We start from the raw sequence: 15,366 nt of genomic DNA, 5'->3' as shown, positions 1-15,366 counted from the left end.
GATCAGGGCCTAATGAGCAGGGAGTTATGACGTCTCGCTATGCCTGTGTGATGCTCCTGCGCCTTGAAAAAAAGCACAAAAAAACACTGCAGCTTAGGTGGAAGAATTTCCCCTTTCTTTCCCAATAAGTAAGGCTTGATTGCCCACAGGCGAACTGGCCCCAGCATCGTATCATTTATGGCATAATTTGATTAAGGGCAATTTTGTTGACATCAAGCAACACTGAAGTATCATAAAAAACAATCACGTGTACTCTACCTCATGGTCCCAGTTTTAATTTTTAACATACGCAAAACTAATTTGCCTAGTTGTCTTTCTGAATTACCCAAACTGGACAACAACAAATTACCCTCATATGGAAACAAGACAAAGACAGTCTGTTTCGCTTTGTGAAATATCCACATGGAGACTGTCTGAACCATAGTGATCTCATAGTGAGCAACATTAGTGTGGAAGTATGCACCAAACACGCAAGACAATTGTTTCACTGCTGTAATGTGAATATGACTTGGGCAGAAACTAACAATTCATTTTCCTTTTCAATTGGTTGGACAATTATTTTTGTTTTATAATTTATTTATTTTTGTCTAAAAAAGAAATGCGCATCATTATTCCCCAAGGGCCAAGTTAGAACGTTAATCATTGTTTTTTTCCAAGAACCCCAACGTTTGATATCACAGAAACAAGCAGCAACAATTTTTGACATATTGTTTAAAAAATAACGATTTCACAATCAAAACGGTTGCCGATTAATTTCTCCGAGTTGACTGATTAATCAACTGATGATTTCTGCTGTCGAGTGTTTGTGGTTTTCTGGGTGCCTGGGGGGAAAATTAGACAGACATGTAGTGGGGGTCATTAGGGATCCCCTCTGGCTCTGTAAGCCTATATAGCACTAACCCATATATATATATATATATATATATATATATATATATATATATATATATATATATATATATATAAGCTTAACAACCTGAATTCGTACAGTTTGCAAAGCATTGTACAGTGAGTTCAATTCTGTGGCAGGTTGAGCACTCGTGCACGATGGCCGACTGGGAATATGACTATCTGATCAAGCTGCTGGCACTCGGCGACTCTGGGGTGGGGAAGACCACCTTCCTCCACAGGTACACCGACAACAAGTTCAACCGCAAGTTCACCACCACAGTGGGTATTGACTTCAGGGAAAAGAGAGTGGTGAGTGATCCCTGTTGTGTTCTGGTGGACGCAGACAAGGCCCTATTTGTCATATCACTTATTAATTGGAAAAAAAAAACCTTTTACCTTTACTTTGTAAAGGGGTTTAGTGTGAAGCAATGCTGCTGTTTGGGTGGATGATCATGGTTTTGTTGTTTGGTTTAGATGTACACAGGGACGGGCGCTGATGGGCTGACCGAGAGGAACTTCAAAGTCCACCTTCAGCTCTGGGACACAGCAGGACAAGAGAGGTAAATCCGACCGCATGTTCACACCCAATAGACGTGTCTATATTATAAACCCTCCATGTGAGTGGAGAATGTCTTACTTTGGCGACTCCTAGTGGTACATATCAAAAATAACAGCTGTTATTCCAATTTGCATTCCCCTGGAACCCGTCTTTTTATTTTACGACTGGCAAGGGGTGTTATCATGCGACAGAAAAATGTAAAAAGACTTCAATGTCCCGTTCTTCAGGAAGTCGATCTTGCATGAATATCTTGGACGCTGGAACATCAATCTTTCCCAGAACATGTTGTCGGGGGCCAGTTCAACCTGTCTGTTGACCTGACCCCCTATTCAACATGGCAATATGATTCTTTCACAATTTTATATAAATCATGAATCAATGTCAGAAATCAATACACGTATAATTCAACTGTTATATTAAAATACACGACAAGTTATGCCCCACATGTTTGTATATTTTAGTTTTTAGTCCTAATATCCTTTTTCTTCTATTTGGACAGTGAACATTCAAGATGTGATTGGAGTGTAGACTTTTAGCTTTCATTCAAGTGTTTTTTTCCAGAAATATTGCATTAACCAATTACAGCCATTTTCAGCGGCTCAAAAGTAATTGAACAAATTCACACAATAATGAGGGGATGGGCCACATCAGGCCAATAAACTGCATGTCAGTCAGTTGTCCAATTACTTCTGAGCCTCAGAAAACGGAAGGACTATGTGTTAAATCGATTGTGCTTCCTAAAAGGTTGATGCAATACTTTTGTTAAACCCCTTGAATTGAACCGGAAAGTCAACACTTCGATCACATCTTCATTGCTACATTTCATATCCGTTGTGGCAGTCGCTGTCCAAATACTTATGGACCTGACTGTAGATCTCCAAGGACATCACAGGCCAAAAAAACTTTAGAAACCACTGGTTTAATCTATAATGCTGTAGATTATTATATCTTAATCTTAATCTGAAAAGTAACTATTTTCAAGATAAATCAGTGTAATGAAGAAAAAAAACCAATCATTCTGTAAATTACAATTACCTCAGAAGTTTACTGAAACTACCTGAGCAAATGTACTTTGTTAGTTTCTAGATATTTCAGTCTGGAGCAAATGGTGGACAGAGCAACCCCGGCATGGTTAAAACTCATAAACATCCTCCATCTGTTTTCAGGTTCCGCAGCCTCACCACAGCTTTCTTCCGAGATGCCATGGGCTTCCTGCTGATGTTTGACTTGACCAATCAGCAAAGTTTCCTCAACGTTCGGAACTGGATGAGTATGTGTCACCTCAGCACCAGTTCTGCTTTCAGCTCAGTACTCTTTCAGATCAATGTTTCCTCTCCTCACAAACGTGACTCAGGGACTTTCTGAGCTTGAGTTTCAAGTTTACTCACGCAAGTTCATTATTTGCGTCACATGAGTTTGAATTGACGTCCTCTGTCATGGCTCAGGTCAGCTGCAGGCCAACGCGTACTGCGACAGTCCGGATATTGTGTTGGTGGGCACCAAGGCAGATCTCCCAGACTTGAGGGATGTTCATGGCAGACAGGCCAGAGATCTGGCAGACAGATATGGGTGAGGCTCCTCATACTTACTACAGTTCCTCATCTGAGTCACAAACACCTGACTTGCCTCCCACTGTAAAATAATGTCGTACTAATCAGTATCTGCAGGTTATGACAGGTCTTGAAAGGCGTTGACATTGGCCACCTTAGATATTAAAAAGTCTTTTGTTTTATTTACCCAGATTTTGATTATAATTAACATATTTTTTATCCTATAGTACATCCATGGTTGAAAAAGGGGCAATGCTACAATCTATGGTTTGAGACATGTAATGCGTATTTTGAACATTACAACATTTAACTCTATTCTCGCAGACTCCCATGCCAAAATAATGAACCTGTGCATTGTGAAAATATGGGAACTCTAATGTAAATGTGTAAAGTTCTATGCCTCATTGCCCCCATTGGTTTTCCTTCATTGACTGGTATTAAAGGTGGTTACATGTGGTATTTTATACTTCTTAATAGTCTTAGACTTAATTTAGTGAACATTGCAGAAACTCCAAAATTGGTTTGCACACAGTTCCTACTTTGCCTCAGTCACCATTTCACCACAGGATGGTACTAGTGAGCCCTTTTCACCCACACTGCTGTGATCTTGGATCAGGTGATTCAGCAACAAGGTCATAAAAATAAATCTCATTAATCTCTAATATTCTCTGGGAACTGGGTCTGCTTCGCCAGTGTGTAGATCAATCAAGTTTAATTCACGAGGTGCACATGAAGTGACGATCGTTCACTGAGTCAGGATGGTTGGCAGTGTATTGCAACTCATACATTGGCAGTAGATAATGCAACATATCATGTTACGTTATTTCATTTCAAAAAAGAAGAAGACGAAAAAACGTACATTCTTCGCTCACATATAACATATTTTCCCCAACACAGTCTTAACAAACCCGGATTAGTTATAATAAGCAATAAATGTAAGTGTATATTAATATCCAGTGAACTCCTTGTAACATTAACTGAGATAAATTAGTTTAATGTGTCATAACTTACAGACTAACAGACCAATTTTGTCCTTTAACAGATTTTTCCGGCCTCATCTATTGCGTTTTTTCAAAATGTTGCTAGAAATTACATTTGTAATTTCCTTTTTTTCTTTTTCTTATAAATATTTTTTTGGGATTATTAAGTAAAAAACATTTGAATGACACTTACAGACCCAATCTCGTCACTAAGTGTCAGCTAATGTTTTAATGTTCTGGTCCATTTCCTGCCTTTGTAGCGTTTGGAGTTTGACCAAGTGCTGTACATCACTTCTGTGATTTTTTTTTGGATCAAATTTGACAGTTTGATTCATAATAAAATTTTATAATTAGTTACTGGACTGTACAAAATGGTTAGAAATCAGCTCCACTCTAACTTCTACAACAGTAAAGTCCTAAATATTTTTAAATTAATGTAATGATCAAATGGTTTATTATGGTATGAAAGTGGATGGGATGTTTTTTGCTTTTCAGTCAGGTATTACAACTTTTACTCAAGTGGAGGATGCGGATGCTTCCTCCAACGCTGCCTCAATTGCCTCCTCTCCGATCTCCACAGCATCCCTTACTTTGAGACAAGCGCAATGACAGGTGTTGACGTGGACCAGGCGGTGACCACCCTGCTGGACCTGGTGATGAAGAGGATGGAGCAGAGCACGTACAGAGGCCCGAGCTCTGAACCCAACGGCAGCGCCACCGCCGGCCTCAACGTGGAGGAGGCTCCTGTCAGGAGAACGTGTGCCTGCTGATCTCAACCACCACCACCAGCGGCCTCTGTTTTCACTGCTGCCCCCCGAGTGACACTGCAGTTTCAGATGCTACTGTTTTATGGAGCGTGACTAAGGTGTCTGCTATAGGTGAGGCAGAAGATGGGTTTTTAAATTCCGCTAAAATATGATCCATTCTATGAAAAATAGTCAAGTTCACTTAAAGGAATATTGTCATTACAGTGTGAATCCTTTCTTTTTATTTGCTGTCTGTAATATTACGTATTCACAGCATTAGTAAGTAAAAAGAGCAAGGAGGGGAGTACAAAACTGTTTTATTGTAACTGAATATAAAACTGGGATCTTTTAGCAGGGTATCTTTCAGTTTCCACTAAAAAAGAAAAAGGTGTTAGAAGGTTATAAGAAGTCTTCAAAATTCTGTCACAAAGGTCTTGAATATTTTCTACCACCTACCATATATTATTGGCAGGTATTGTCATTTATAAAATGTGAATGATTTTATGATTTGTAATTGGTTAACTCATCTGTGTTATGCTGTCTATCCAGGTTGCATTAATGAATTGTGAATATCATTGTAATTATTATTATAATCTGCCGGGGAATCACAGTGTGATATTAGGATGAATAATTTCAGGCCATCTTTTCTCTACTGGTTTGACTGTGTGGTGTTAAAAAGGAATTAAAAAGTCACGTTTAACTCTGTGAACCCTGCAGAAACCCTGTTATTAGACACCTTGTGGACGTGAAAAAAAAATCATCTTCAAATGAGTCATATCAGAGAAAAATACTTTTTTTATTTGACACATTGAGGCATTGATGGGAGGAGTATGCAGGCACATAATGTATATTTACCATGGAGTACATGTATAATCGAGAAACATTCAAGACATGGTTACATTTCTTATATGAATGATTGTTTTTGTTTGAACAACCAAGATATAGCACAGTCCCTTACATGATTTCTGACTTTTATACGACATGTACCTACGCAGCCAAGCTTTTTTATGCATTATGGAACAAAGTTGCCATGCAGATCGAAACACAACTACGAGAATGTTAGAGGGTGGTTGAAAATGAGTCCTGTATAGTGCTGCATTTGGAATAAAGACAATTTATGTTACGATTATGTACGTCACCGTCTGGTCATTTTGAATGCCACACGCATAAAGCTATACTGTTGTTCCGACTGGAATAACTATCCCCACAGCCTTTGTTAGTATCATTATCGTCTACACCCCCTTCTACACATCGATCTTGCAAATCAAGAGAAACTTTTTGGAGAAGGGAAAATGTCCAGCATTCATGTCAGCGGCAGTGGCTTTTTCAAACAAGTCAAACTACAACAGGACATTCATGAAGTCACAAATAAATTCCAACACGTAAAAAACAAAAAAATCATTTTTGTGTCACAAGGAATAATCAACATGTTCTCTAATAATTCTTGGTGTCAGTTGTTCAAACACATGGTCTTTGGTGTCCCAACGAAACACGGTTGTACTATGACATCAATTAAATGGGCCTAAATTCTGCTATTCATGTCTTTTTTTAATCCGATATGTGTTTTTTTCATGGCTGTGGCGGTGACGACACTGTGAGTCAGAGAAGAGACACAGACGCTTCCTGTCTGAAATGTTCCTCTTGCCTAAGGAGATGGACAAAAAGATGCTTTGAGTGGAACAGGATGGCGGGCAAATCCCCGCCACGCCACATCTGAATGAGCACGAAAGCACGCGCTACATCCCCACAAGTGTCAATGACTGCATTGCTCTGTGGGTTAAAAGCTAAGCTGGAGCCAGAATTTTCAACAAGGATCAGGAGCATGTCGCAGAGCCATGAGACGGTCATGTGGCCGAGCTTTCACTGTTCGAGCCCAGTCATCCTCGACCCCAGCGACACCAGTCTGCCTCCGTCTGGTGCGATGGGCCGGACTGTTTCTGAGAACCCAAGATTATCTACACTTATAAAAAATAAAGCTGTTCATTCTTAAAGTTGATCTGTAGAGGTTTGGTCCCATGTGGAATATAGCGAGTAGGTTTCATATTTTTTTTTCCAGCCTTCAAATGTCTGTCATACAAACGGACACTGGTGATATTTCAACACACCATCAGGAATACAAACAATAGCAAAGAACTGAATTTTACCTTCAAAACAAGCATCAAAAAGGTTTTTGTATAAAACTAGCCTCAAACATTTCGTTAGTGCCTCACATGCAATGTCGCTTAAATGGCACATGCTTTTTACAAGATGCAGTTAGTGACAATCCATTTGTTGTCAAATGAATTAATATAGCCAAGAGCTCAATATTAAATAGTGTATTATTGTTGTAATTGAAATAGTCGTAAACCTCAACATCGGTTGGTGGCAAATAATTGAAGAAACTGTCAAAAATAGTGTTTCCCAATTTGTTTTTGAGCTCTGGTTGAGGCCGGCTTGTAGGGCCACAACACGATGAGAGATGGCAACGTGTTGGGCTGTACACTCTCCTTTGTCGTTTTTTTTAATGGCGGTTGACAACCAGCGTTATACAGTAGGTGTAATATTGGCACCTTCTGCTCCGGAGTTCTCCCTCTCCTCTGACAGTGGCAGATATTAAAATGTGGTGGGAAAGCGGAGGAAGCGAGGAGCGATAATTAGTTTGACAATGGCGATTATTTGTTCTGAAAACCAATGTATTGTTCATTTTGATAGGTTCGAAAAGAAGTCTGCATTTAGCCTGACTCTAACCACAGCCATAGGTGTAAAATCAAAAGGAAATACACGAGATATTACGTCATCGCCTGACATCTTTGGAATTCCAGGACAATGCGCGTGCTCAAGCGGTGAACCGATGAACGAGCTCGTTCCTGTCACCTTGTTGGTACGGCGTCGTCAGCCTCAGACATACCTCTTCACGCTAGCGCAGTGATTTAAGGTCACAAGATCACAGGATGAGGTTTCAAAACTTCACAGGTGTTTACTGACGGACCACTAAATTAAAACACCACAAAGAACTAGCCCCCGTGAACACCCACTTAACTACCAGGTGTAACTGTTAGAATTTGCTTAAATATACAGTATATGACCTGTTTAGACTGAAGAGCAAAACAGATGATATTGACAATTTGGTTCTGTCATCACACTGTTCAATAATGTAAACTTGGGAAATTTGAAATTATATTTTTTTTAAAAAAAGGGAAAACGCTGTAGCTCAAATTACAAAAATGTCAGTTAACATTACACTAAATGGCCAAAGCAGCCAGTTTCAACATAGTCGGATTTGCCAGTTACACTGCAGAAAATACTATTAACTCTACAACATTTTTCTCTATGTATTCATATCTAGATAAAACATCCATACCTATTTACAAACACCTTTGTTTGCATTTGGAAGTTCTATTGCTTTGTTGCATTATTGAAGTCTTTAAGTCTCAAGATATTGTGTTTTAAAGGGTCAAAAACACGTCTCTGTTTTCTTTATCCGAGGTTATTTGAGAAAATCGATACCAATCTGATGTCTGTACATTCAGGATAAAGCTGGAGCCAGGAGCTAGTTAGCTCAGGTGATTTTTTTTATAATCCGTACAAAAAAAACAAAACACGCGCGACAATTTTGTTGCTGTGGGACGTGTTGATTTGATGGACAGGAGCAGTGACTCCCTGAATTCTTGTCATCGCCACGAAGTCGCAACCTGATTCAGTAACACACTAGTCTGAAAACAGCTACGAGTTCACTTGAATTCTGGAAAGACTTGAAACAAAAAACTGAGGAAGGAATTCCATGAATAGCCAGTAAGTACAACCTTGGCCCCTGGTTTGTGGCTTTAACAGACGCAGGTTTTGTCTAAAGGAACCCGCTGTCGTCTGGAAGGTTACGCCAAAGACTCAAGAAATGTCCTCGTTAAATTCTCGAAACATGAGCCACACTGGCAGCTGCAATTTTCATCATCACTATCACTTGCTACTATTTTAACACTTTCCAACAAAGTGATATATGGAGATGGATCATTTCTGACTAACTGGACAGGAAATATAGCAGCAACTTGGGAGACAGGTTGATTTAAAAAAAAAAGAAATTGTGCTGGATTTTGGAAATACCTTCGGAACATTAAGTAAATGTTGTTATTTGACATCGTGTTTGTCAATGGTTGCCACGTATTTATTTGTCGGAAAATCGAAGCTATGACTTCAAATGTAACCGCTAGCTCGGCTGTCGATTTCTTTTGTCCCGTCAGGAGATCTTTCAAATCTCAAAATCTTAAGTCTCATAACCTAATGTAGGTTAACGTCAATCAACATTTCTGTCCGTGAATTTTATGGCTTTTTGTTGGAATGTTGAATATTATTCCAAAAATTGGTGTGGACGTTCAAACTGTCTACAGAGAATAAAAGACACACAGATATATATAATGTTTGTATAAATATATATATATATGTGTGTGTGTGTGTGTGTGTGTGTGTGTGTGTGTGTGTATGTGTGTGTTCGCACGTGCGTGTGTGTTTGTGTGGAGTCTTGTAAACAAATACCATCTTCACACCTCATGGGGGGAAAAGGCCTGAAAACAGGAACTGCACCTCTCTGAGGCGTTGAATCTGATTACAAAAAAACACTGATCTAACTCCTTCCCTGAGATTAGGCAGTGATTTCAGTGTATTGATTTTCAGAATCAGTATACTGTTGCAAAAGGCGATTAATCAATCAATACTGTAATAAACTGGATCTGGAAGATATGACCGTTTCTGTTTCTACAGATGAATCCCCTGCGGACTCCGGTTAAAAAAGACATCTGTTCTTTTCCAGCTGCTCAGCCACGGCCAGCATACATGCAGACGAGAGTGATGAGGGGCAAGTGAGCAGCGTGAAGAAAGAAAAAAATCCTTACTGTACTGAGCACAACGACACACCGAATGAGTCTGTGATACATCACCCCGAGTGAGTCTGGCATCGTCATGTGAAAACACAGCGGGATTGGGGATGCGCGTCTTTGTAGACCGAAGGTGTCATAAGTTGCCTCGACACTTATCATGCATTGTGGGACACAACAGAAGTTTGAAATTGGGCCGATGCATCGGGGTCATTCGCCTCTGGGCTCCTCTCTGTAAACCGCCCTGCACTTCGTCTAAGCGGCGCAGTGTGTCAGGCTGAGTTTGGTCACGCCCTCCCTGTGCAGCTTGTAGAGCAGCTTGAACTCGCTGGGGAGCTGGTGGGTCTCCTGCCACTTGGTGGTGAACTTGGTGCCTTTCTTGTCGTAGTAGTGGTACGGCAGGTCTTTGCCCGTGTTGGGGTCCCAGCCGAAGGGCCAGAAGCCGTAGAGGTGGATCTCGTCGCACATGGCGTAAGCCAGCGTGTACATGAGGATTCCAGTGCTGAGGCGTTTGGGGGAGAGGTTCTTAGTCTTCCAGTATCTGTGGGGGAAAAGAGTAAGTTAGTTAGTTGGACAAAAGAAGAAATTGTTGATGATGCAATTGCAATAGCGTCCGATTTAAAGTTAAGTAACAATATTGAGCAACCAATTCTCTGCTTTTTTAATAGACTTATTGTTAAGAAATTGGGTTACACGTCCTTTTTGTAGCCTTAACGCTTTTTAAAACCCATTTTCAGATCTGTGAAATGTAGTTAATGTAGTCATCCAAGCACAAATGGTGCTAAATCAACGCTTCTATGTCAACAACTGATCAGATTACATTGTTCAGCGATAATTATCACCAAAATGTGCAGTTCAACCTACAGAGTCTTTTTCTTTCAGGTTATTGTTCTAGTTGTTTTTTTTTACGACTGTACCACCATGCTGCCACAAGTCGGTGCCAAATCGGATCTTAAAAGGTAATGGCCCTCAAGTTACCCAAAACAAAACTAGTTAATGAAGATTTAATTGCATCTAATATATGAGCCACTATTGACATCTAAATGTTGTATTATCAAAACTGCCAGGAATAAAATGCTGACATGTCCATAAATAGGTGTTGCTGTCTATCTTAAAAAATATACTTTTTTAGATGCTTGTTTTAATCAGTGCTGTTTTCTTTCTGATTCACTGAGTATTGGAAACTAATACTGACACCCAGTCCTAGTCCCCTGAGCTGCTAAAGCACTCAAATTCCCCACAATGTGCCAATGGCTTCTGTGTCCTTAATGACATCGCAGCTACGGCCCTGCTTAAGATTCCCATGCGACTACCGTTGTGCACAAATGCTCGATCGGATCAATGCTCTCACTTGTTGACATCGTGCATGATGTTTCCTGGCCAGGCCAGTTTGACCTTCAGTTGGCCCTTGTGCTCCACAAAGAAGTCCACCAGGGTCCTGGTCACCGTGGCCGAGGTATGGAGGAAGAAGGCAGGGATCCACAGGATGGCTTCCTCCAGCTTCTTCAGGCTGAGGAAGAAGTTATTCCTGTCTTGAATGGTCAGCAGGTTGTTGTAGTACCTCTCCAGGATGCTGGGGTTGAAGGTGGTCAGGTTGGTCTTCCTGCCAACATCCTTGGAGTAGACCTCCGTGGGGGCGAAGTTGCAGCGGAAGACGAAGTCAGCCTGGTCAATTTCCGGGCCGCAGTGACTTCCTGTCAGGATGCCGCTGTTTCCCACCACAGCGCACACGCTGTAGTGCTTGTTGAGGATGGGAGAGATGTCCGGGAGCAGGGACTTTAGGTTGTTGCTGATGGAGAAGACATACTTGTGGCTGGAGTAGTCAAAGTGCATGAGCTGTCCGACACGTACACTGTTCTTTGTGAGGGAGAAGTTTTTGGGAATGTCGATGTAGCTGAAGATATCTTTCCTAAAAAAGAAATAAAAACACTTTAATGCTGTTACGGACAGAGACAGGAGATGGAGTTTTATATGTATGTATTCATGGCCCTGTTTTATTGACTATGAAAACAAGTGACAATCTGAACAAACAATCTAATTTGCTGCAGAATTTCGTAACCATCACTTACTGTGCAGTTGTTACTGAGCAAATTAGTTGATCCATAGAAAATTTGCTCAACAGCTAGTTTGATAGCCGATTTTCTCTGTTTTATAGAACAACAAATTGAATATGTTGGGTTTCAAAACTAGTAATACGAAGATGTCATCATGGGCTCTCGGAAAATATGATGGGCATCCAAAAAACAACAACCAAACTATTGGTTGATTAATTATTAAGATAGCTGGTGGATTTATCAATAATCAAAATAATTCATCCCTAATTATTGATTTCCTATTATACATTTAACATTTAACAAACAGCTTAATGCAACAGTTTAATACCAATTTTGTCAAGATTTTAACGGCATTATGGACAATTTCTAATTTTAGTAGAATTAAGTAGGTATTAAGTGACAAAATTATAAACCCAGCAGCGGAAAAACTTTAAGCACTGTAACTGATGATATGTAAATGTTGAAAAAGTCATAAAAAGGGCAGGACACAGTCTCCGGCTCAAGTCATGCCTCGGTTTAAATGAGCACACAACCAAATTTATTAATATTTGATGACTTTACACTGGATGAATTATTCATTATGGCCGCAAAATAACAAATTGTCAGTATACACTAATATGCCAGTTATTTCTCTATTAATTTGATTATTTCGTTTGTCTATAAAAGATCAGAATCAACGTCTTCACATGTCTTGTTCTGTATAACAAACAGTCCAGAACCCAAAGATTTCAGCTCAGACCTCACATGCGAGAAGCTGGAATCAGAAAAGAAGGTTTAAGAAACAATTGATCATTAAACTTTAAAATAGTCGATTGACTAATTGTTGCACAGCCAATTTAATTATTCTAGTCTTTCTACATTGGTTATTTTTTATTCGCCTTCATGGTTGTGAAAACTGAACTGATGTCTCTTCTGTCTTCAGAGGTTTTGGTGTGATGAGTCTTTTCACAATAGAAACCCTGAACCTTCCCTACAGTTACGGTATAAAATAGTAAAGAACTGAAAAGTGCTTGCCTCTGTTGAGAAAAGGCAGTCTTGTTGAACTTCCATTTGGACGATTTTCCTTGAAGCTCTTCATTGAGGGCATTGGTTAAGGGGATGAAGGATGGATCCAGAAAATTCATGGCGAACTGAGACCTGAAAACAACAACAATGTGTTCAATATATATATATATGGACATATTAAAATATGAATGACCAACATCTTTCAGTAGCATCATTACCAAATAGAAAGGATTAACACCAGTCAGTTAGTAAAAGAGAGTTTTTTTTGAAAGTGGGACCCACTCTATAATTATTGTTGTTATTATTCTATTAATGGTTATTATGGGATTTTATTTCAAATAGGAAACGAATGACAACATCTTGTCAAAGTACACAAGTAAAAGCAGCAGCATCACAGTGTAGAGCAAAATCGGTTAAAAGTGAAATTCATGCATACAAAATCGAATTATCAGCATAAAAATTGCATTAAGCCTCTGTTTTGTACTTTTGTATATGCAGTGATGAAAGAAGTACTGTTTCATGAACATCACAGTCATCCATTCAACTATTTCACTTTTTTCACAGATTAGCATGATCAAATACTTTAAGTACTAAAAGAACAGTATTCTAATTGTTGTTGCGTCAATGTGTTCATGACGTTAATGTTGCTGCTGGCGAGGTGGGGCTAATTTTAAGTACTTCATAAACTGCATGTGTACTTCTGTGAATTTCCCTGAATTTCCCGGAATCAGTGAGCTTGTCGGACCAAAAGTGGGTCAAACATTTATTTCCTGTTTGTTTGAGAAAGTTAATAAAAGATAAAGAAAAGAAAAAACGAAGTAGCAATAGCACAGTGTAAAGTAAATATTACACATTTTACTTTTTTACTTAGGGAAAGTAGAAGTACTGAATTTGTATCGCAACATACTGAAGTACTAAAAAATAAAAGGCATCCTCTTTATAATGAATTATCATAATTTATTACTAATAATTTATCATTAAGTACCTTAGAATTGTTACTTAAGCACGGTGCCTCACAAGTTTTTATACATTTAAAGTCTTGGTCTTCGAACCATCTGTGCCTATTAATATTTGCCACTTCAATGTCTGTCAATCAACTAGTTTGATTTCCAACATGGCATCATCATTTATAAATATTGACTTGTTGAATATCTAATAAGTATATATATGTGTGTGTGTGTGTGTGTGTTTGAAGAATAAAGATAAATGTAGTAGCTTGTTGAATAAAACATTCCCTTAGAAGTATTAAGTAGAATAACAAGAAGAATAGTACTTTGTTACTTTACACCAGTGTCGTTTAAGCCACAACAACTGGATTGGGTCACTGTAGTGGGTATGCTGTGATATCGCTGTATTTATAAAATCCCAATTTATTCAAGAGCATCTTTACACAGTCTGTGCTCAGGCCAAGCAGCTGCAGGGCTCCACCACCAGCTCATGTGAAAAAAATACCAAGATTTGGCCCAGATTTGGGGAAAGTGCTGCATGTGTATCAGATCCAGGTCGAATCTCAGACATGCTGGGCCACACACGCCTGTCAGTTCACAGGGCTGCTGCATGTTCACACTGGTCTGGGGATCTCACCAACAACCTGCAAACCCTCCGTTGAGGAAGACAAGGGAAAAAGAAGAAGAAGATCACTCACCGAAATCCTGCGTGGAACATGATCCTCGGGCCTCCCATGGTGTATTTGGAGGAGCCGAAGAGGCTGTCCTTCCTCAGGGACACATAGCTGATGAGCGACAGTATGAGCACGGCGACGCACAGGATAACCAGCCCCAGGGCCTTGGCGATGCGGACCATCTTGGGAGCGTTTTCATTCCCCTGTGTGGGGCTGCAGCGAGGCGTTGGCCTATGCTGTCATCGCCGGGGCTGCACACTGCTGCTGCTGCTGATGATGAAGATGAAGATGAAGATGCTGCTGCTGCTGCTGATGAAGATGAAGATGAAGATGCTGCTGTTGCTGATGATGAAGATGAGGATGAAGATGCTGCTGCTGCTGCTGCTGCTGATGATGATGAAGATGAAGATGACGATGAAGATGCTGCTGCTGCCCGCCGCCCGCGAGATACAGACACACGCACACTGGCGCTCATCGGCTCATGCGCTCGTGTAAAATGGACGGCTGCTGGTGGAAGGCTTGCGTGGCGACGATGGCGCGGCCCGGTGCACTCTCGCTCCCCGACTGGACTGCTGCTGCTCCCGGTCTAGTCAAGGAGATGGAGCAGACACGCGTGAGAACGCATCCGGCCACAGCAGGCTGAGAGACGAGCCTCATCCACCAGCACCCAGCGCAACCGGCAGCATCAGCACCACCCCCTCCACACAACTCTCTCTCTCTCTCTCTCTCTCTCTCTCTCACACACACACACACAGAAACACACACAGAAACACAGAAAAACACACACACATACACACATACACACGCACACACACACACACACACACACACACACACACACACTCAGTTAAATCTGTCTCCAAACGCAGATTTAGACAGAAATATGACGTTGTTATATAATATGTCATCTTTAGGGACTTTTTTTGATCCATTTCCCGAAGACCTCTAACTTTAAACATTGCCCCGAGATTCAAGTTCCCAGTTTATCAGTCTGACATTGTCCCCAAAGGTACTCTGTGACAGAATCAGACACACACACACACACACTCAGACACACACACACAAACACACACACACACACACACACACACACACACACTCAGACACACACACACA

General features: G+C 40.4%; 2 protein-coding genes across 2 annotated transcripts in view; one reads left to right on the top strand and one right to left on the bottom strand.

The window, feature by feature from the left end:
* LOC118314494 (ras-related protein Rab-27B-like) overlaps positions 1 to 5,849 on the top strand; it is a 6,835-nt gene extending 986 nt beyond the window's left edge. The window contains exons 2-6 of the mRNA XM_035640990.2: positions 1,030 to 1,200; positions 1,366 to 1,451; positions 2,617 to 2,720; positions 2,896 to 3,019; positions 4,561 to 5,849. Of these exons, the coding sequence (XP_035496883.2) occupies positions 1,048 to 1,200; positions 1,366 to 1,451; positions 2,617 to 2,720; positions 2,896 to 3,019; positions 4,561 to 4,750 (657 nt within the window). The 5' untranslated portion in view covers positions 1,030 to 1,047 and the 3' untranslated portion in view covers positions 4,751 to 5,849. The remainder of the gene's footprint in view (positions 1 to 1,029; positions 1,201 to 1,365; positions 1,452 to 2,616; positions 2,721 to 2,895; positions 3,020 to 4,560) is intronic.
* On the bottom strand, positions 5,504 to 14,959 carry LOC118314493 (sia-alpha-2,3-Gal-beta-1,4-GlcNAc-R:alpha 2,8-sialyltransferase-like). Its single transcript, XM_035640989.2, has 4 exons — positions 14,275 to 14,959; positions 12,639 to 12,761; positions 10,922 to 11,479; positions 5,504 to 10,111 (listed from the first exon to the last, which is right to left on the bottom strand). The coding sequence occupies exons 1-4, from the start codon at positions 14,430 to 14,432 to the stop codon at positions 9,826 to 9,828; spliced, it is 1,125 nt and encodes a 374-aa protein (XP_035496882.1). The 5' UTR covers positions 14,433 to 14,959; the 3' UTR covers positions 5,504 to 9,825.
* Between the last annotated feature and the right edge of the window lie 407 nt (positions 14,960 to 15,366).

Source organism: Scophthalmus maximus, chromosome 19, assembly GCF_022379125.1.
Source record: "Scophthalmus maximus strain ysfricsl-2021 chromosome 19, ASM2237912v1, whole genome shotgun sequence".
Classification (NCBI taxonomy): Eukaryota; Metazoa; Chordata; class Actinopteri; order Pleuronectiformes; family Scophthalmidae; genus Scophthalmus; species Scophthalmus maximus.
The sequence above is the reverse complement of the archived record's forward strand: the minus strand, read 5'-3'. Positions and strand labels throughout refer to the sequence as shown.